Source organism: Rhipicephalus microplus, chromosome X (assembly GCF_043290135.1).
Source record: "Rhipicephalus microplus isolate Deutch F79 chromosome X, USDA_Rmic, whole genome shotgun sequence".
Taxonomy (NCBI): domain Eukaryota; kingdom Metazoa; phylum Arthropoda; class Arachnida; order Ixodida; family Ixodidae; genus Rhipicephalus; species Rhipicephalus microplus.
The window spans coordinates 182,509,495-182,532,401 of record NC_134710.1 but is presented as its reverse complement, the minus strand read 5'-3'; the positions used below and the strand labels follow the sequence as shown (position 1 = coordinate 182,532,401).

The window sequence follows — 22,907 nt, the reverse complement described above, 5'->3', positions numbered from 1 at the left end:
ACGGCGTCTTTCATAATCATATGGTGGTTTTGGGACGTTAAGCCCCACACATCAATCAATTGATCAGACACTTCATATCGCTTCCCCAGTAAGTGCGTGACAACACTTTTAGAACATTGATGGCTTTTATCCACTTGTTTTTTTAGATACTTGATGTGTGGTATGAAGGTTAGCTTGGCGTTCAAGATTAGGCCTAAAAATTTGTGTTCAATATTAACAGAATGAGGTTGCCCATGCAGTTGCATATCGGGTTCGGAATGAATGCCTCTCTTCCTGGAGAACAAAACACACTTGTTTTTCTGTGCATTCATTTGGAACCCCTTTTCTTCTGCCCAATTGGAGACTTTGTTCAAAACAAGCTGAACTTGCCACTCACACATGAAACCAAGGTGGACGTCGTTGACATATGTGCAATAAAACATATTTCGAAAGATGGACAGGCGCAAATAATTTATTTTCATAATAAAAAACGTGCAACTAAATACACCACCTTGCTGCACACCTGTACTTTTTTTGAACAAATGTTTTGGAAAAACCGCTGCCCACTCGGACACGGAATATCCGGTTTGACAAGTAACTTTCGATTATGATAAACATTTTGCCACGCACGCCAAGGGGGCACAGGTCTCCTAATTTTCCAAAGCACCAGGTGTTATCATTAGCCTCTTTTTCACTATCGAAGAACACAAAAAATATTGTTTTTGGACGAAAGCGCCTCCGATTTGTGCCTCGATACGAACAAGGTGGTCGGTGGTGGATCTACCTTTTCGAAATTCACACTGGAATGGTTCGAGCAAATTGTTTGTTTCAGAAAAATGTACAAATCTGCAGTTTATCATTTTTTCGAAGCGATTGCACAGGCAGCTTGTAAGTGCAATAGGCCTATAACTCGAAACTGAAAAAAAAGTCTTTGCCCTGTTTCAAAATGGGATTAATGATAGCCTCTTTCCAGGAAGTAGATATAGTGCCAGAAGACCAGATAGCACTGCACAAGCCAAGCAAAGTTCTTTTGCGTTTTGATTGGGAAGTTTTTCCAGCATTTCGTACACCACATGGTCAGAACCTGGGGCGGAATTACTGGAGGAGTTAAGTGATGTTTGGAGCTCAGCTAAGCTGAAAACTTGGTTCTAGAACAACCGTGTTCTAGTTCCTGCTTTTCTATTCTTGTTTTGTACTTTTGGAAAGCGACAGTATAGTGTGACGAGCTGGACACCTGTTTGAAGGGTGCGCCCAGGTAGTTCGCCTGAACTTGCAAGCCGTCACCCTGTGTGTTTACGAGTGGGAGTGAGTGTACTTGTCTTCCTGCTATTCTACCAACCATGTTCCAGACTTTAACCTTCTCTGTATATGAATCGATTCCTAATAAGTACTTCTGCCAGCTTTCTCTTCTTCAGTTCAGTTTTCAGTTCAGTTTTATTTCCTTAAAGGCCCCCATTCAGGGGGTGTTACATAAGGGGTGGGATTACAATTCAAAACAGCGGAGATTCAATTAACATTGCAAACAAAAAATTGAATTAACATGGCAGATGATCGGTGAGGCGTTCCAGGAAGGTAGATGATGAGGCAATTGTGACAATGTCGTAGGGCAGGCCATTCCAGTCTGAAGCTGCTCTGAGGAAAAACGATGCAGCAAACGTAGTGGTGCGTGATGGCGGGCGGGCAACTTGAAGTGAATGACTGGTGCGGTGGGAAATGCGTGAGGCGGCTGTTATATAAGGAGCTTGATTGAGTGAAGAATAAAAAAACTTATGATAAAGAGTTAGGCTAGCAATGCGGCGACGATAAGAAAGGAGTGATAGGCCAGATTCATGTTTCAATGGTGAAATGCTGATGTCATATGAATATGAGGAATGGATGAAACGGGTGGCCCGATTTTGAACACCTTCCAAGGCAGTGATTAGGTATGCTTGATGGGGGCTCCAGATGGCAGATGCGTATTCTAATTTTGGTCTTATAAGCGATTTATACGCGAGTAATCTAACATGTGGTGGGGAAAGGCGAAGGTGGCGTTTAAGAAAACCCAGTGTTTTGTTCGATGCTGAAATGATGTTTGTAATATGGGCGCGCCATGATAAATTAGAACAAATGGTGACTCCTAGATATTTATACGATTCTACTAATTCGATACATGATTTAGAAATAGAATACTGAAAGCGAGAGGGATTGTGACGACGAGAGAAGGACAAGAGTTTGCATTTAGTGGGGTTGAGAGTCATTAGCCAAATATTACACCAGTTTATTATATTGTTAAGGTTGCTCTGAAGGATGTGATGGTCATGACAATTAGTAATAGTATGATAGATTACGCAATCGTCAGCGAACATGCGAATGTTACAGGAAACATGCAATGGTAAGTCATTAATATATATTAGGAATAGGAGAGGACCGAGAACAGACCCTTGTGGGACGCCTGAGGTGACTGGGAGTGGTTTAGACAGGTGGCCGTTAAGATAGACAGATTGCTAGCGGTTAGTTAGAAACTCCTCAAGCCACCTGAAGATGTTAGGATGCAAGTTTAGTTTTGAAAGTTTCAGTAACAGACGCTGGTGAGGAACCTTGTCGAAAGCTTTTGCAAAATCAAGGAATATTGAGTCGGTTTGGATATTACAGTCGAGATTAGTCTGTAGGTCATGAACGAATTGTGCTAATTGGGTTTCGCAAGAAAGGCCCTTTCGAAATCCGTGCTGTGAAGGATGAAAAAATTCGTTGGAGTCCAAAAAATTGAAGATTTGTGAGTAGATGACGTGTTCCATGATCTTACAAGGCACGCTGGTTAATGAAATGGGGCGGTAGTTCAAGGGTGAGTTTCTGTTACCTGATTTGTAGACTGGAACGACCTTGCCCGTTTTCCAATCATCCGGCATGATTCCTGAGGTGAGTGACTGTGAGAAGATAAGACATAAGTATGCTGCGCAAGTCGATTTCACATTCTTGAGGAGTTTCGAGTTGATGGAATCCATACCAGCTGATGAAGAAAGTTTTAATTTGTGGATTATAGATGAAATGCCTTCTTCGAAGAAGGTGACAGCAGGCATGAAAGTTTCTACGCTAAATGATGGCGACTGTGAGGGCATGTCAAGTTCAGTAGTGAAGACAGATGCAAATGCTTCGTTGAATATTTCTGCGCAATCATGGTCAGTCACTGTCTCGTGTGAATCATTCGTTAGTTTAATATCGGAAGGATGTGTGGGGTTTAGAACTTGCCAGAATTGCTTGGGGTTCCTGATTAAGAGATTAGGTAAGTCTATATGGTAAAACGAGTATTTAGCTTTACGAACAGATAGCAAATATGATTTTTCAGCTTCGATGTATTTTTGCCATGCAGTAGGCTTGCCGTTGCGTTTGGCGGTACGAAAAAGTCGTTTCTTTTTGTTTTCAAGTTTTTTTAAATGCCGAGAAAACCATGGTTTATTGCGGTTAGTTTGAAAAGTAATCTTCGGGATAAACATATCAGAGAGGTGATTTACTTTGTCCTTAAAGATCAACCAGTTGTCATGAACTGAGCGCGTGTGAAATGTAGATTCATACTGATTAAAAGAGTTACTGAGATCTTCAGATATTGCACTATAGTTACCCTTATCATAAAGAACAATTGTTTTATTAGTCGTCTGTTTTTTGGTCGAGGTAAATGAAAATAAAGCATGTATGACCTTGTGGTCGCTGATCTCAGGAAGGTAAGTAATAGATAATAGGTTCTCGGGGCTATTGGTTAATATCAGGTCGAGAATATTTGCTGATCCTCGTGTGACACGGGTTGGTTGGGCGACTAATTGTGTAAGGTTAAAGTTGAGACATACATCGAGGAAGTTTTTCGCCTCTGCATGACATGATAATGTAGAAGTAACTATGTTTTGCCAGTCAATATTAGGGTAGTTAAAATCACCGAACAGAAGAATGCGAGCCTTTGGGTAAGCGGAAGTAAGTTTTTGAATGGAATTGTTCAGATGACATGGAAAATTTGGATCCGTTTGCGGGGGCCTGTAGCAGACGCCAAGTAGGACAGTTACGGTGTTAGTACGACAAATTAGCCACAGGGATTCGGTATCGGAATCGACGTTAACAACGGAGCAAGATATGCCCCGATGAACTGCGATAAGTACTCCGCCCCCCCGTGAGCCATTTCGGTCATTTCGGTACACGTGGAAGTCCTGTAAGTCAGTTAATATTTCCGCATCCGTTATATCGCTGGTAAGCCACGTTTCTGTTAATACGAGTATGTTGCTTTTTGATGACGAGATAATGTTGGATATGAGTTCACGTTTTGGAAGAAGGCTACGTATGTTAGTGAATATTACGGAAAACGAGAGAACATGACATGGGGAAGCCGTTTGGCGTTTTATTGCTCTTTGTTGGCGGGGTAACCGCTATGCAATTTCCTTAACCATGTGTGATGATGCGTCAAATATATAGCGCTTCGACCCGACGTGCAGTGTTTTGAACCGCAAGGAGAACTTGTCCGAACGTGCTTTTGCAAATGCAAGTAATTGCTTGCGCGCATATTGAACGGGGCGGGAAAAGTCCTCCCCGATGCTGTAGTTAGTGTTCTTCAGTTTCCTGCCGTTTGATAAAAGTGCATCTCTGGTTTTGTATGATAAAAATTTCACAATTATGGGACGATTTCGGTTTAGTGAATGAATACCGAGACGATGTGTGCGTTCTATGTCGTTAGGCTGCACTGTTAGTCCAAGGTTATTGTTGCAGATATCGATTATCATTTTTTCAGATTCAGCCCACGTTTCATTCCTAGTAGGGTCAGGGATGCCGTAGAATAGAAGGTTATTCCGGCGCGACCTGTTTTCAGCGTCATCCAGGGAAGTTTCTAGCTCTTGAATTTTTTTAGTCATGTTGATTACGTTAGCCTGTGTTTTTTCGATATCATTTCTGAGGGGAAGAAGAGTTTGGTAATGTGTTTCGAGATCGCCCATTCGTTTGTTTAAGTCTGTTATTCTTTTATCCGTTGTGCTTAGTTGAGATTTCAAACTCTGAACTTCGGCAATCAGCTGGGCCTGGCCGGCACTTAGCTTTTGTAGCTCAGCAAGAATAGCAGCGTTTCCGTTAGGGCCAGGATTAGTTTCGACGTCACCCGATAAGATCAGCAACGAGTGAATCATATGAGCACACTCAACAGCAATAGCAATACAGCAGTGGGGGCTCGGGAACTGCACCAGGAAGTAATTACTCGACTTTTTAGCGAAGAGGACATACGATTTACTAACCTGCATTGCAAAGGTAAGTGGATTAGATGGCTGCATTGTGGTGCAGTCACCGAGCCCACGAAGTGGCGTCAGCGGGTGATGTTCCTTTATACTTGATGATGCTGTGGTTGATGACGATGCGGCCTTCCATAGCACGGTGATTTCCGGTGATAGTAGTTCCTCCGACGTAATATCCGGTGGGGACGAGCAGTTGGTGCGTAGTAGGCGGCAGGAGCCTGGCTCGCTTTCGGAGCCCGGCAGCACCAACATAGATGACGCCCCCGAGGATAGGCCTATCATGTCCGACAGCTGCAGGCTGGCAAACACAAGTATGGTCGTCTGCATTGCAAAGGTAAGTGGATTAGATGGCTGCATTGTGGTGCAGTCACCGAGCCCACGAAGTGGCGTCAGCGGGTGATGTTCCTTTATACTTGATGATGCTGTGGTTGATGACGATGCGGCCTTCCATAGCACGGTGATTTCCGGTGATAGTAGTTCCTCCGACGTAATATCCGGTGGGGACGAGCAGTTGGTGCGTAGTAGGCGGCAGGAGCCTGGCTCGCTTTCGGAGCCCGGCAGCACCAACATAGATGACGCCCCCGAGGATAGGCCTATCATGTTCGACAGCTGCAGGCTGGCAAACACAAGTATGGTCGTCTGCATTGCAAAGGTAAGTGGATTAGATGGCTGCATTGTGGTGCAGTCACCGAGCCCACCCTTCTTGCCTGTCGATGCGTTCTCCTGCTTTGAGACTTAATTTTCTTAAAACTGTCAAGATTGTCAGCTGTCGGTGAGTTCCGAAGCAACCTCCTTGCCCTGTTATGCTGCTTTCGCGTATTCCGACACTCAGTATTCCACCAAGGGAGACGTCGCTTGCCTGGCATCCTAAATGTTTGCGGTATGCACTGGGTGCTGTATCAGTAAGAAAAGCTGTGAAGTACTGCACAACTTCATCTAGGCTTAACCTACATATGTCAGTCCAACTTAAACGAGTAGTGTTGTGAAGTTGTTTTCAGTCCGCTTTGTTTATCAGCCATTTGGGAACATGTGGAAGACATTCATATGATATGTTTCACTCAACACTGCCAGAAAATAGTCACTTCCATATGAATTATTCATAATTTTCCATTTCAGTAGAGGTAGAAGTGAAGGAGATATATGATCCTGAGGTCTACAGACGAGTAAGTTTGTTGGCGACGTTATAGTACGTTGGCTCTTTCCCACTCAACAGACTGGCACCGGGAGAGAAGAGAAACTCTTCAATGAGAGAACCTCGTGCATCACATCGAGAATGGCCCCCCAGACCGCTATGTGGCTTCAGGTCCCCAAGTAGCATATAATGCTCAGGTGGTTCGTCTAATAAAGACTGGAATTCACGTATTTCAAGACGGTGGTGTCGAGGTATGTACACAAAGCAGACAGTGACGAGATAGCTTAGAAGTGCACGAACAGCCACCACCTCAAGGGATATCTGAGGTGGTAAATGTGAACACGCTTCTCCTCAATTAACCATAGTGGCCACGCCACAAGATGACGCAACAGCATCATCTCGGTCCTTTCGAAATATGACGTAAGCACTTAGAAAATTTGTATTGGAGTATTTTTGATGTGTTTCCTATACACACAGCACTGTTGGTGAGTGTTTATGTAAGAGCTCTTGGACATCGTAGAGGTTTTCAGGCCGTTCTTTGACGTTCTAGTGTATAATTAGTGTCTCCGTATTAGAACTAAAATAGTGCTGTGCGTACGTTAAGGGAGTGACTTGTTTAAGCTGAAAGTTTGAGCTTAAGTAACAGGGCTGTCATCAGGCCTTGTTATCAGCTTTTTAGTTTTCTTGGCGCGCTCCAGAGAGTCGCGCCACTCTTTCGGCACCAGGGGTGTCGCCGTATCAATTGCCTTCTCGGAGGCACCGGATGCCCACACACGCGAGCTGGTTGTTCGAAGTTTGGGCCACGCCTGGTAAGGTGCGGCCTTGAGACCTGAGGACCCCGAAGTCTCTGGTGTCTGTTCAATAGTAGGCGGAGTATATTCAACTACTACCGCCTGGGGAGCAGGTGCCACAGCCGATGGCTCGCTCTGCGCAGGCCGAAGGAGTGGCGAGGTTTGGTGCGACGCTGCCCCCTGACGACCCGCATCAGCATATGAAGGGCCATAAAATCGCGAGACTCTCTTCTTGCTTCTGTACATGGGATGTTTTCTTTTACTTTTAATGTGACTGCGGTTTAATAGATTTAATTATATAAATTTAATAATTTATTGATTTAATGGTTTAAATAAATGATTTAAGGTTTAATGATTTAATAGATTGCGGTTGCTGAAGAAGACGAAGTGTCTCTTTAGAAGAACGCTTGTTTCTGTGCTCTGTTTTTTTTAGTGAAATCATCGGTCTTTTGATGTGCCTCGCCTCCCCGTCTTGCGGCGATGGCCGTGGAGCATGCCAGAGGCCCGCCTGGTCACAGGTCCTCACACCCGTTCACCACAAGGAAGCGAGCTGGCTCTCCCAGTGACACTGAGGACACCAATCTCTATTCTATGTCGGAAGACGACACATCCGATGGCAGCTTTATACCTGTCCGGGGTAAGAGGGCGAAGAGAATGACGGCGAATACAGCAGCATCAGCTCCTGCTAGCACAGTGACTGCGCAGTCAAGGCCTGCGCGCTGGCCGCACGTCATTATTTTAATGCCCGAAGATCCATCAAGCAACCTACGGCTTCTGAGCAGGCAAGCCCTTTCCGTTGCTCTCGAATGTGCGGTGCCACATCAAATTAAGGACGTACGAGTAAACCCAAGGAAGAACATTCTCGCCATAGACGTGCACGATGTGAGTGCGCTAGGACAGCTGCAGCAAATGACTGAGCTAGGTGGCATAAAATGCGCCCCTTTATCCCGATGGATGATAAGTCAATTGCCGGTGTAATTTATGACATCGACATTGCCCTTCCTAATGCTGACTTGTCTACCCTCATAAAGCCTGCAAACTAGGGAACTGTCATTACGCAAGTGCGGCACCTTGGAAATACGCGCTGCGTAAAAGTGTTTTTCAATGGAGATATCATACCGTCCCACGTTAAAGTTGGACATTTTCGACATCCGGGTCGACCATTCATCCAAAAGCCACTTCAATGTCATCAGTGCTTCAGGCTAGAACACGTCAAGGGCGTATGCTCCAACATACGACTGTGCCCCCGCTGCACTGAACCTCATACTGAAGACGCCTGTCGGGCGACTACTCTGAAGTGCGCCAACTGCAGCGGTCCTCATGCTGCCTCGTCGAAAGACTTTCCTCGAATCCAAAAGGAGCGCGCGGTTCTCAGACAAATGGCCCTAGACAACTCGACACACCGGGAGGCAGCCGAAGTAGTCCGGCGTCGGCGTCGACGTCGGCATCATCGGAAGTCTTTAAAGAAGGCAAATTCCCGAGACGCTGCTTCCCACTCTTTAGCGGTTCCATTCAGTAGCGCCGCGAAAGGGCCCACCACTTCTACGAAAGAAACAGAGAAGCCTCCTTCTCTGGAGGAATGGCCCATACTCCTGACGCGCTCTTCTGCCAAGGATCCTCTCCAGGTTGTGGCCACACCAGAGCCGTCTCCAGCTATGGAAGATTTGCCTAAAACTGATCGTCAAGTGATCTCGGTGCTGCGTTCTCTCATAGAAGCCATTCGAGCGATATTAGTCGACATGAAGACACCATCTGCTCGAAGCGCACTTGGACTATTGGACGCCCTAAGCCCAGTGCTTGAATCACTCAACTAAGAAGATGGCTACTCACCCCTCAACATTTCCTAAAGAAGTCAAGGCTGCATCCGTCATCCAATGGAACGCCAGAGGACTAAAATCACGCTTTCCAGATTTTTGTCAGTTTGTGTTTACAAACGTGTTTCCAATCATCGTCATTTGTGAACCATATTTGTCGAAACCAATAAGACTGTCGGGGTACGAAGCTGTCATGTCTTTAACGAACGGTGCGTGCAGCAAAATCATCGTCTTTGTTCGTAGTAAACTGGCGTATGTTGTGCAACCAATTGTACCTCACGATGACAATCAGTATGTCTGCATCACTGTGAAAAAGAACAAACTCATGTTTACTCTCATAGGCGTTTATATATCACCGTCGAATAATCTCGATTCCAGGAGATAAGCGGATATTTTGAGAGTGTGTCCTGCACCGTGATTCCTTATAGGTGATCTAAATGCGCACAATCACGCATGGGCAAGTACGCGGACAAATGCAAGAGGACGCAGGTTAGCAAACATCGCCTATAACAATGGCCTTACTCTCCTGAACGACAGCAGCCCCACTTTTCTTCCAGGGGTGACATACGGCAGCTGTCTCGACCTTGCCTTTGTCTCCAACTCCCTCGCGAGATACCGCAAGTGGTTTCCAGATGTTGAGACACGAGAAAGTGATCACATTCCAATCTACCTTAACATCAAAGGCTTGTCTAGTTATGGTCCATGGACGAGCATTCGAGCAGTCCAATGGACCAACTTCAAATCTGACATGGAAGATGCTTGCAGCTATGGCCTACGATCTGGGTTCGAGGAAACAATTAAGAGCACAATACAAAACGCCACTCGTACGGTGACGATATCTTCCACACGAAACGACTTTGATTTAGAGTCGGAGCGACTCCGAGCACTGCGACGCCGGGCGGAGCGTCGGTATTGGCGCACAAAATCAATTCACGATCTTAAGGCAGCCAGGAGGATGCAAAAGAATATTCGGCGTCGCATGGATAGATTAGCGTCGGAACGATGGACAACGTTTTGCCAGTCACTATACCTTCGCAAGCCACTCTCACACATTTCGAAGTAAGTGCAAGGTCTGCGTCCCCCTACGGAACAGCGCTTTCCATTCAAAGCGCTCGCGCTATTTCAAAGGAGGCAAGACATCGATTTCGCAGAAGATTTCTGTGCGCAGATCGCCAACCAAGCCACTCGTCCAGATTATCCAGTGAGAGGTGACGTCCCCCGTTCCCGTGACTACCACATGGACCTCCTTTTTACAATGGAGGAGCTCGAGGCGGCACTAGCTCTCTGCAGGCGTTCAACTTCTCCGGGCCCAGATGGTATTCCGTACCGAGCCTTGTGCAACCTTGGGGAGGGTGCAAGGAGAAAACTGTTGAGCCTCTACAACATCTTGTGGCAGGATGGCAATGTTCCTGATGACTGGAAAGTAAGCCGCTTGTTACCCATCTTGAAGCAGGCCAAACCCCCACTCGAACTTATTTCATACCGCCTAATAGCACTGGCCAGCTGCGTAGGGAAGATAATGGAACGGATGATACTAGGCCGCCTGGAGTGGTATCTTGAATACTACAAGATTTATCCGAATTCAATGGCTGGTTTCCGACGCGACCGCTCTTCTATTGACAATGTCGTTGATCTACTTTCGTACGTTCAACACGAAAGATCCCGTAAGCAACTATCTGCAGCTTTGTTTCTAGATGTGAAAGGCGCTCATGATAATGTAATACATAAAGCCATTTTGGGTGCTCTTGCGGTGGTTGGCCTTGGTGGTCGAGTATTTCGGTGGATTTCTAGTTACCTGGCTGCAAGATCATTCTTTGTGTCAACAGAAAATGGCCCAACTACGCGACGCTATACTTCCAGGGGTGTTCCTCAAGGCGGAGTTCTTAATTCGACGCTATTCAATCTTTCACTAATTGGCCTTGCTGAATACTTGCCAAGCACCATTAAAATCTCAATATACGCAGACGACATCTGTGTCTGGACATCGGAAGTCACACGTTCTCAGATACGTTCCCGGCTCCAAAAAGCAGCAACTATGACTGCCAACTACTTGTTCAAACAAGGTCTAAGCATATCACCAGAAAAATGCACGCTGGTGGCCTTCACTCGCAAAGAAATGACCCCTTATGTCATCTCAATCTGCGGGCGACCAATTTCTTACGCCAAAATCCACCGGTTTCTGGGCATCATTATTGATAGGGACCTCTGTTGTGGTCCGCATGTGACCTATATGAAGAAGCGCCTGACCGCTATTTCCCAACTGTTCAAGTTCCTGGCAGGAAAGATGTGGGGGATGTCTGTAGACGCAATGATGGAGCTTACAGGGCCCTGTTTCTCGGTTTCCTTAGTTATAGCTTGCCCGTGCTTAGCAATACCTCCAAGACCAATGTTCGTAATCTACAGGCAGTACAAGCCCAAGCGCTGAGAGTGTGCCTCAGCCTGCCCAGATGTACGTCAACGGAAGCAACAATCGCAATTGCTGGTGACTATCCGATACAAACTCACATTGTTTTAGAAGTCCTCAGAACGCACATCAGACACTTTGCACGTGCTCCCTGCCATCACCTCGCACTGTTGCCTTCAGAGAGGCGCCAAGCATCGTTCGCCAAAATGATTGTGAAATACAACGATAAACTTCCCTCGGGCTTCACTCCTGCATCTAAACCATCCATACCGCCTTGGTGTCTTATTCGACCCACAGTGCATCTTAGTGTACCAGGGATCCGGAGGAAATCTGAGCTTTCGACGCCCGTGCTGAAACAACTGTCTCTTTTTCTTTTACACGAGAAATATTCAGACAGCATACATGTATACACCGATGGTTCGACGAACCGCCAGTGTTCGTAAGGGGCAGTAGTTATCCCAACAAGAGGTGTCACCATCAGCTTTAGGACTGACCACTCCATGGCATCTACAGCAGTGGAACTAGCTGCTTTGCGCGCTGCACTTTGTGTGGTCAATCGGGAACCACCGCAACAATGGTCGATTTTCAGCGACTCAAGGGCTGCCCTACAATCCGTGCTCTCAGCACTGCGCCGCGGGCCATTCGAACAGCTTGTTTTCGAAATTCGATGCCTTTTCCACACTTCACACGAGAGAGGGCATCATGTGATGCTTCAATGGCTGCCAAGTCAGGGCGGCATCATAGGGAACGAACATGCCGATACTGCCGCGCGGGCAGCCCTTGAAGGAACACGAGAAAACGCCATACCACTTTCACGGACCAATGCTGCCAGTAATCTTCGACGACTTGCGCGTGAAATCACGTTTTCACTATGGTGCCCACCAAGCATCGATACGAATCGTCAACACCACCTGACCTCTTTGATGGCTGTCCGCATGCCCACTGGACTCGACCGGAGAGAAGCCACCCGTCTTCATCGCTTATGGCTAGGAGTAGCATTTACAAAATCTTATTCCTTTGTCATAGGAATGGCCGACAACGCTCTCTGCGATGCCTGTCATTGCGAAGAGACGCTACACTACATCCAGTGTGACTGTCCGTTGTATGAAATCCAGAGACAGTCACTGGCGTCCGCTTTTGCGCGCTACAACAACAGCCAAATGTCTGTGGACACTATTCTGTCAAGTGCCCGAGAGAAGACATTGCAACAGAAGGCGACGAAAGCTCTGTTGAAATTCCTACGCGACCCAGACTTGAACAAGTGACTGTAACAGCAATGTCACATACCACGAAAGACAAGACTGGACTATGAGTGTGCACGCGTGTGCTGCCGAATGTGCTGTTTCTCTCTTCCCTCTCTGCTCTCTATCTTTCATCTCCCCCATCCCTCTCCCACGCGCAAGGTAGCAAACCGGCTGCCTATAGGCTGGTTAACCTCCCTGCCTTTCTTTTCCCTCTATTTTCTTTCCTTAATGTGATGAAATCTTTGTCTTTTTTTCCAAATGAACAGGACCGTTAGTATGCAGCATGATTCCCGCCACATTTCACAGAGTTTGTTGGTTCTTCGCAGTTGTCGGATGCGTGGCCCAAGACTCCACACAGAGCACAAGTTTGCCGGCCACGACAGCTTTGTGAGCCATGGCCATATCTCTGCCATTGAAAGCAACGGCGGGGGTTAGGAATATATGGCCTCATGGAAGTTCTTGTATACCGGGTTTGAATGGTGTCCGACAGATCGCTCGAAGCAAAAGTTAGTATTAAGCGTTTAGTTAGTGTTTCCTTTTTTCTCTCTTCTTATCCTAATATGTTGTAGGTTGGTCACGTTATGGCTCTTCCATCCTTCCAGAAGTTCAGCTTCGGTGTGGTCAAGCAAATCTTCATTCGATACCAGTTCATACCAGTTCATAGACAAGGGTTCATAGACCTGTGCGGTGTAATACTGATTATTGCGTCGCCAAAAGTTGTGAGAGAAATCAGCTTTTCGCATTATCTCTTTAATATCTCGAGTAGTAGATCTCCGCTGGCCATTTTGGTAGCCTTGTACCCGGCACCGAGAGTTTCAGTAAAGCACCTAGCTACTATGAAGGGGATACAGTTCTGGCTTGCTTGTAACTTTTCTGTGTATGTGGAAGTGAGAGAAGATTTGCTTGGCCGCTTGAAAAAGTGATTGTCTTCGGTGCGTACGCGCTATTTGCACAGGGTTAACCCTTGCCGCTGCAGAAATTGGAAGTGAGCAGAAGGTAGAAATATACAGAGAATATAAAACGTGAGAGAGACAGAAATGTAGGGAAAGAGAGAGATACGAAAAGGCAACTGCCGATACATTTCTCCTGGGTGGGCTAGCGCGGGGGTGCCATCTAAGTGAAGCCTAAGCCAAAGGGGTGTGTTACTTCAGTGGGGGGGGGGGGGGGGGCTTAACGGTTTATTCACCCAGCATTGGCTCAACAACAAGGATCCCCTTTTCCCCGGACACGGCTCAACCACGCATGGCTAGGCGTTGGAGGGAGTCGACACCCCCTGGTTAGCTCGGGTTCGTGGTAACGCTACTTACTAAATGCCGGCTCTCACAGACGCCCCTGCGGGGTTGTGACAGAAAATATTTCAATATATATTTGCAAGGAAATTACACATGTTCCTGCTGCAAAAACGCATACAGAAACTCCTTAAAACATTATGATGTGATTCCGCCATATTCACAAAGCGAGAGAAGAAGAAAGCGTCCAGTTTTTTTTAGGTGATCTCCGTTTCAAAGCGGAATGAAGTGTAATTGATCAGCAGGCGACGCAAGATCTAAACGTCGGAAATCAGTGGCAAGACTGCTCAAAGAGAAGTCGTTATAAAGTTAGGGTGGGGTACAACACCAAAATTGAAGGTTAGACTAACGCTGAAAAAGGTGGCCGAAGGTGCCAGATCACAGTATATCTAACAAACCTTGATTAAAAAAAGGCTGGGGCTTATTAGTTGTCACCGCGTAATGAAAGGCATGCCCTTCATCACCACCGCTATCATAACCATCGTCCCCGGAAGTAGAACTCCCCCGCTGAGTCCACTATATAAGAAACCTCAGGTGCCGTCTTCATGCGTAGGAAGACTGCCCATGGTCCACAGCATCGTGAAATTTTCGCCGCGGGGCAGTCACAAGTAATTTTTCGCTGCGTGGACCGGTGGTGCCACGGGTGTTGAATGCCACGTTACGCAAAAATATGACGTTTTATATTACAGTGTCATTATTATTGAGGGGAAGTGCTGGCTGTGGTGTCTTGTTCTGCACTCTATTGCGTGCCTGACGCTGATTGTACCAGTGCACGTAGTATGAACATTGAAACAGTCGGCGAACTCAGTAAAGTGAAAAGTTGGGCGAGTTGGTGCTGGTTCATGATGATACGGGGCGCGAAAAAACGACACACAACAGAGAAGAAGTACACAGACGACGCGCGTCGTCTGTGTACTTCTTCTCTGTTGTGTGTCGTTTTTTCGCGCCCCGTATCATCATGAGTCGGCGAACACTTCAGCGTGGGAAAGGAAGGCCATAGCTTGAATTGTTACTGAGTAAAACAGTTTACAATGAGGTGTATGCAATTTAAGCCGAATCTTCCCACTCTCAAGCAACTCGGCGAGCTCGAGAGCGGTAGCAAAATCAGGATCCAAAGTCTTCACGAGTTTTTTATGCCACATGGTCTAGACAGAATACCTTGCATGTTTATATCGCATTTAAGTAAATATTGCGAACACTTGCCACGACATATTTAGGATTGAACAAAACTTAAGACTGAAGAGCGAGTGCAGCTCCGCTCTCAATACGACGTTCCTTGTATATATGTCATTGACCTGAGGAAGAAATCGAAGAAATCATGCCTTGGCCTGCGCCAACCATTGCAGAGTATAACAATATTGCCCAATTTCTCAAGTTACAAAGCGTTATTGCTGCACTAGGCCCTTGGCTCTGCGCAAGCCAGCTTATCTGCCAGCAGTAGCTATGTCTGCTAACATAGCACAGCTTTGCACACGCGGGTACAGTGATAACCATAAACAAAGAAAAATGACAATGTATTTCCCAATATTGCGATACTCAATAGTACAATACTTGAGCGCATAGGCAGACGGAGCAATTACACGAGTTGCATCGCTCATTTGTTCACAAAGAAAACGTGGTCATGGAGCCTATTGTATAGCGGCAGTAGCGCAAGCAGGATAGCGCATGCACAGTGTAAGCAATGAGTATATATATATATATATATATATATATATATATATATATATATATATATATATATATATATATATATATATATATATATATATATATATATATATATATATATATATAGAGAGAGAGAGAGAGAGAGAGAGAGAAAAGCAGGCATGATGGCGAAAGTGACCGTATATAGCGTTGCAAACATTCAAGGTGATCTTCCGTGAGAAGAGTAGCAACGGAAGCGTTTATTTCGACAGTTTCGGCGAGAGTCTGGCCTTCGTCAGGAATGAGGGTACATTCTGTTAGCGCTCGCGTTTATATTATTTTGAGCAAAAAATGAGAAGGAAAGAACGACGAAGACAGAAAAAAAGAAAACTGACAGAAAAGAGAAAAAAACAAAAAAATCTGATTTTACTGTGCTATGCGAGTTGCGTCGTGAGTGCGTGTTTTTTTTTTCAATCAGTACACTCAGTGTAGTTGGGTGTCTGTCCCTTTAGTGTAGACCATGGCCAGCTAAAGTAAGAGCTAGCGTGCCACAGAAGCCCTTTCTTTTTTGACTGACCGTCACTAATCAGGGAGCGATGGCTTGGGCTGTGATGGGAATGTTGGTTGTTGTCTTCCTTCTACCGCGTGTGATGGCGTCCCGAGGCTCCAGTGATGCGGCGCGGGAAAGTATGGTTCCTAAGGAGCTGTCTCACTTTGAAGTGGTACCAGGCAGTGTCGCGAAAAGAAGCAAATTGACGTTTAAAATGAGTGCAATTTTGTTCTACGAATCCGCATTCGGGTGCTTTCAGTTTTGTATGTGCTGGCTGTTCGACATGTCGCGCTTACAACTATTGATCGGTTACTAAGAGAGATAGACGTGGACGAAGTAGGACTGCGGAAGCGGTAGTTACAGTGAAACAAGGAAAGATAATAGTTCCAGCTGTCCAGTCCTCGTCATAGTTACAGTGCCATGAAATCATGAAATGTCATGATTACAATTAATATCGCTGATGTCTCTTTCGAGGATGTTACATCGGTGAATGAGGTATGACTCACGTTGTTCACGTTCGCGGTTTGATTTAAATCCTGTTTCTAAAAGCGCGACTGACAAGTTGTTGAATGTATGACCGGGAAGGTTAAGGTGTTTTGGGGTAGATAGAGGTAGATTTGGGGTTGATTTTGCGTGGTCTCTGTGACTTTTCAGAGGAATCCTAAATGTCTTATGTATTGCGTACCGCACACGTTGCATACAAGGAGATATACCACATTATAAAAATGGCATGTTAGATTCCCTCGCATGCTAATCAAAAACTTTTTGGGGATCATATGTAGGGTTTAACGTCCCGAAACCACCATATGCATATGAGAGATGCCGCAGTGGATGGCTAAGTAAAATTCAACCACCTGGGGTTCTTTAACGCGCACCCAAATCTGAGCACATGGGGCTACAGCATTTTCGCCTCTATCAGAAACGCAGCCGCCGCACTCAGGATTCGATCCTGCGACCTGCGGGTCAGCAGCCAAGTAGCTTAGCCACTAGCTCACCACGGCGGGGCGTAATTGAAAACTTAGAATTTTTGCTGGTGCCATGCTTGTCTCTCGCATCGCTTTGAATACAAGACATCGAGGCTTTAGACAAGGTCAGCATGAACTGTTGGAAGTTGAAGCATTGATTTGGGAGTTTACAAATGTGTCTTGCGCATTCGTCAGTAAACGTCGCCAGGAGCTGATTAGAATGCGCGTCTCAGACGTTCACTTTGTTCCAGTATGTTGAATGTCATATAAGGACTCTGTTAAGGTTAGTGAAGTTCGCCCCGCCACGGTGCTCCAGTGGCTAAGGTACTCGGCTGCTGACCCGCAGGTCGTGGGATCGAATCCCGGCTGCGGCGGCTGAATTTCCGATGGAGGCGAAAATGTTGTAGGCCCATGTGCTCAGATTTTGGTGCACGTTAATGAACCACAGGTGGTCGCAATTTGCGGAGGCCTCCACTACGGCGTCTCTCATAATCTTATGGTAGTTTTGCAACTTTAAACTACACAGATCAATCAATAAATCATCAACGTTAGTGAAGTTCGAGCTATAAGTTAAACAAAGATGTGTCTGTTGCAGGTTGTGTTGTGGTGGCCGCTTTATAACGAGGTCATTACGTTTCAGTTTCTTAGCTTTTCGAATACCGTCATCAATTACGTGAGGAGGAGATTTCTGTTTAACAAGTTTTATCCTTTGTGAGCTCGTGTGGAAATCAGCTTTTTTTGAGCGAATTCCTTTAAAACAGTGGGCCTGTCCTTATGGAATCTTGTTTTACAGTGATGTGGGTGATCAATTTGGGTAATGGAGCTGCTGTTGTCGATTAGTTGGTTTGAAGGAGAGGGTTACGGAAAGTTTATCATATTCTAATGGTATGGTAACGTCAAGAAAAGTTACCGTTACTTGTGAGTAGGTGTGTGTGTGTGAAGTGCATATTTAAATGCACAGCGTTCTAAGTATCGACGAGGCTTAGCAGTTCATCCTCGCTGTGAGTCCAAATAGCAAAAAAAAAAATGTCGTCAATATACCTCCCGTATAGGGTTTCAAGGGAGTTTAAAACATAAATTTGGTTTCTAGTTTTCCCATAAAATATTAGCACAGCTTGATGCGAGGTTGGTAACCATGGCGGTTCCGCGGATTTCTGTGGCTTGTGTGGCTTGCTTTGTGTGGCTTGCGATGCCACAGAAATATTGGGTGTCAGGTTGTCTATGGATTTGCTTCATTGTTTGATGCATAGAGTTTAACGTCCCAAAACCATCATATGATTATGAGAGACGCCGTACTGGAGGGCTCCGAAAATTTTGGCCACCTGGGGTTTTTTAACGTGCACCCAAATCCGAGCACACGGGCCTACAGCATATTGGCCTCCATCGAAAATGCAGCCACCGCAGCCGAAATTCGATCCCGCGACCTGCGTGTCCACGGCCGAGTACCTTAACCACAAGAACACCGCGGCGGGCTAGGTTGTCTATGGTGTATGTATGTTTTTTTTTTTTGTTTCCTTAACGCCACTATGTCATCATCGTGGTGAATATCTGTATACAGTGAGGAGACATCAAGAATAACTAAGTACGAAAGTTTCGAAACGCGCAGGTCTCCAATATCTGAAAGAAAATATAGGGTGTCCCTTACATACGACGTGAGAGTGCTAAGGATGTGACATATTAATTTGTCTACGTACCTCGATATGGGCTTGGTTACCCTGTCTATACCTGACATAATTGGTCGGCCTGGGATACCGGGTTTATGATTTTTGGAGTATGTAGAAGCGACCTGGACGAGGGTGTACTGGTGCTGACTGCGTGTTATTCTTTTTTCGTCCAACAGCTGCTTCAGTTCTGTTCATAAAATATGAGCGTATTCGTCTGTCGGATCCCCTGGCAGGCGTTCGTGAAATTTTGAGTAATTTACTAGACGGTATGCTTCCTGTAAGTATTCGGCTGTAGTTAAGACTACGATTGCCCCTACTTTGTGAGCGGATTTTATTATTCTATCAGTCCTAGATGCTAGATTTTGCATAATATTTTTCTTCGGCTTCGTCTAGTTTTTCCGCTTTCCTTTTTGTCTGTGGTACTCCTTTACTATACGCACATTTCGGCAATGTCACTACACTAAAAAATACGAATATGACGTAATGCCTGCACAAAATAAATTTAATAGAAGAACAATTATTTCTGAAAAAGTTTTCTTCAAATATTTTTTCATCAAGGTATGGAAAAACCCTCTTGAACAAGTCGTAAAGGTAATATGTAGGGTTACCCACATTAGGAAAGTTCTAAGTTCGCAAAATTTTATTGCCGAAGATGCGTTTTAGTGATCACGGGAAGCACCGTTTCTTGGGAGATTTCAGACGCTGATGACCTTTAGAGAAAAATAGGAAGACTTCATGCCGATGATACTGCTCGAAAACGACGTTTCAGGAAAGGCCACAACTACAGTCTCCCACGGTAAAGCCGCATCCTTGGCGTCACTTATAGACAACAACCAAAGAAATTCTGCCTTTTATACACATTAATATTTATATGGCAAGCAATACTGCTTCTGGTTTAGGCCGTATGTATGTGCGTATGATGCAGCCTTTTCATTACACTTTCGGATGTCTATTGGCTGGAAGATTCTGCTTGCTTTTTTTATAATGTTTTAATGAGCAGATAGTTATCTGCTCAATCGCTGTCAAAGTTACGCCGAAGTTATCTTGCTCTTTTGTGTCACTGGGTTCTCATCTCTTTGTATTTTTTCTTTGTCATGGTGCACTGGCAGAAAGTTTTTTTTTCATTCTGAGTTGCACCGCCTTCCTTCTGCATTCAAAAAAAGAAAGCTTTCTAGTCACGCGATTGCCACTTGGTGAAGAGCAAAAAAGTAGTGACAGCACACAAACGCATACCCGCCAGTCACCCACCTCAATGGACGTTGAAAGCCGAAGTGAAGAAACCTTCATATATGATCACTCATGAGATCTCTACTTGACTTCTGTTGAAGTTTGATTTTGCAGATGCTGCTAACCTGCCTCACTGCTCCCCGTACTCCAAGCTCTTGCTCAATTATTTCGACGAGTGTAAGGGGTTGCGCAACTGTGCTCCTCTCAAAAGGTATTTCGAAGAAGAACAAAGGATGAAGTCGCTCCGATTTCGGTAGCGTTTGAGAATAGTGATGGTTGTGTCCACGTATTTATTCGACTCTAGGCAGTGTCAAGACAAAAACATGTCGATTTCGCAACTCAGAAAACTAAGCCTTTTACAAGAAAAAGAAAATTACATTGAACTGTGTGAAGTTAATTGTGCGCTGAAAAAAATTACAATGATAAAAGTGCAACAAATACTTTTCCGCCACTGCAGACGAAATTGATTAAGAGAAGAAAGAAAAAGAGTTGAACAAGAGAGATAAATATGAGTGAAAAACTGGCATGGAACTTCAACTCTTATACACCACGTCCGCGTACGCTGCAAACGTCAAGCTATATATATATATATATATATATAAATAAATATATATATATATATATATATATATATATATATATATATATATATATATATATATATATATATATATATATATATATATATATATATATATATATATATATATATATATATATATACTGATAGCGAAGCACTAACAAAGCAACCAAAATGTGGTTTACGTTCAGGCGTCGAAGTTCAGCGCATACGCAGGCGTGAAATGTGAGCGTGGTCCAAGCCCGACGACCAATTGAAATAAAAGGGCGAATCATTCGAGACGGCCGAAAAAAAGAGCTCACGAAATGAAGTGAAACAGCGAGCAACGCACTTGCGCTTCTGAAAGGATGTCTCGCTGAGAGCCGTTAGAATTCTAACAATCCAGCCGGCACCTTTCACTTTTCTTCGCCCCTTTTCATCCTTGCTTTAGAATTGGATACTGGCCCGAAGAATACCGGCAAGCAAAGAGACGACTGCTTTTGTCGTGGCCTCCTTCAATCAGATGTTTTCACAAAGCACGCCCCAACTTATTTCCAATCGTTACGTGGTTTTTTATGCGTTTAGCTACTTACACTCCACACGCCTCTGCTTAGTGTAGACTCTATGCCACCACGAAACGTTAGCGCGTAGATGCAACTCGGGTGCACCTTCCCCTCCTTTTCACCATTTTGTCGCCTAGCGCGGTTGCTATTTTGCTTTTGACGTTCATCACATCGGGATCCTTTTCACGCGCTGTGTAATTCAACTTTCGTCATGGAGCCACGATAGAAAAAAAATTGTGCCCAATTGAGCATTGGTGCCTTTTTGAAATTGACACAAAAACAATACTTGGCAGAGCTAGTTGTAAACTGCATCGTTGATCCGTCAGAAATAAAAGTATATATGTATACCAGAAAAAAAAGGTGGGTGGCGATTGAGGCAGCTACGACTGAACTGAATGAAGCGTCAAGCGGCCGTCTACCATCCGCGCATCATTTTTTTTCCTACTTTTTGTTCTGTTAAATACCATACACAAAAACAGCATACACCCAATTAGATATTCCCGCTTTCTTCAGCCCACGTTATACGGACGTTTCCCACAGCAGGGTTTCTCAGAAGTATGTTGACTATAAGATCTAAAAATTTCGATCACGAAATAAGAGTTATCTAAATCCGCAAGATGCTGTCGCATTGCTGTGACTGATTTTGATCTCAGTTACACAAAACGAAACAATCGACAGAAAAAAAAGGAAGATAGTGCACCATCTCCAATACCTTTTTGTCGCTTCTGGTGGCCCATTTCATAGCTACCCCAAATGCACGTGTCTATGGCGCAGTATTCATTCAACGAAAATGGGAGCAGGCGTAACTAGATTGCATGTTTTTTTTCGCCACAAAGATCCGCGATATCTTTCTCTGCTGGATGAGTGCATCTACAGTTTACTTGGCCAAACTTTCGTTGATGAAGCACTGTTCCTATACTCCGACACGTGTTTGCGTGTTTGCCGTTGCCCTCACGTCTCATACCGGAATCCAAAACCAGTTTACAATCACTGCTTGACGTTCGCGAATCACGTTTGAGTCAATCATCCACTTTCTCTCTTCTGCACGGCTGCCCGTTCTCATCCACTGCACTCCGCACGCTGCGGCTGCCACTCGGCTTCGAGCCACCTTGACACTCGCCGATCGTTCGCTTTTCTTTTTCTTTTTTCCCCAACGCTGCTCTTCTTTTCTTGGAGCTGTTTACGAGAATCACGGACGCCGTGCTGATTGCAGGACCAGCATGCAAGAGGGTGTATTCTGAGAAGGATACCGGCCCCCTTCCAAGCACGCAACCTTTCATTTTGTTCAGTTAGATGCATAGAGCCTGAAGCGCACAGTTGATCGTTGAGTCCCAATACCGGACGCACGCTGCACTCGTTGCTTTTGAAGCTTGGCAGCACTTCGGAAGTTTCTACACGAAATAACGTTCGAAAAGACCTGGAATCTGTTATCTTCCCTTACGCACCTCTCGATGAACAATTCTATCGAAATTTTTAATCATTCATTTATTTTTTTTAAATTTTCGTGTACACTGAGTGAACATTTCTCGTTGTATCTCCATATGAGAATACAAACATAAAAGCTGCTGTTTTTTAAGATTCTTGGTTAACGCCAACTTTTGTGACCGAAATAAAGCCATGGTCAGACTTTTCAGAATATTTAACTAATTAATGCAAAATCCGCAAAACAGAATATAAATCTTACTGTTCTGGCACAAGTCGCACAACAAAACTTGGTATCACTGTTTCTTGTTATGGATCTATCTATCTATCTATTTATCTATCTATCAACATAAGTGATTTGAGATTAAATTCATTTTAAAACTTTGAAAGAGAGAATGTACACGAAGAAAGTACTTAATTCTT

General features: G+C 44.9%; 2 protein-coding genes across 2 annotated transcripts in view; both read right to left on the bottom strand.

Annotated features, from left to right (window-relative positions):
* LOC119176969 (thyrotropin-releasing hormone receptor) overlaps window positions 1-22,907 on the bottom strand; it is a 482,241-nt gene that overhangs the window by 290,797 nt on the left and 168,537 nt on the right. The gene's annotated exons all lie outside the window — the stretch shown is intronic.
* Window positions 3,830-5,908, bottom strand: LOC142775885 (uncharacterized). Its single transcript, XM_075878326.1, has one exon. The coding sequence runs from the start codon at window positions 5,886-5,888 to the stop codon at window positions 4,365-4,367; it is 1,524 nt and encodes a 507-aa protein (XP_075734441.1). The 5' UTR covers window positions 5,889-5,908; the 3' UTR covers window positions 3,830-4,364.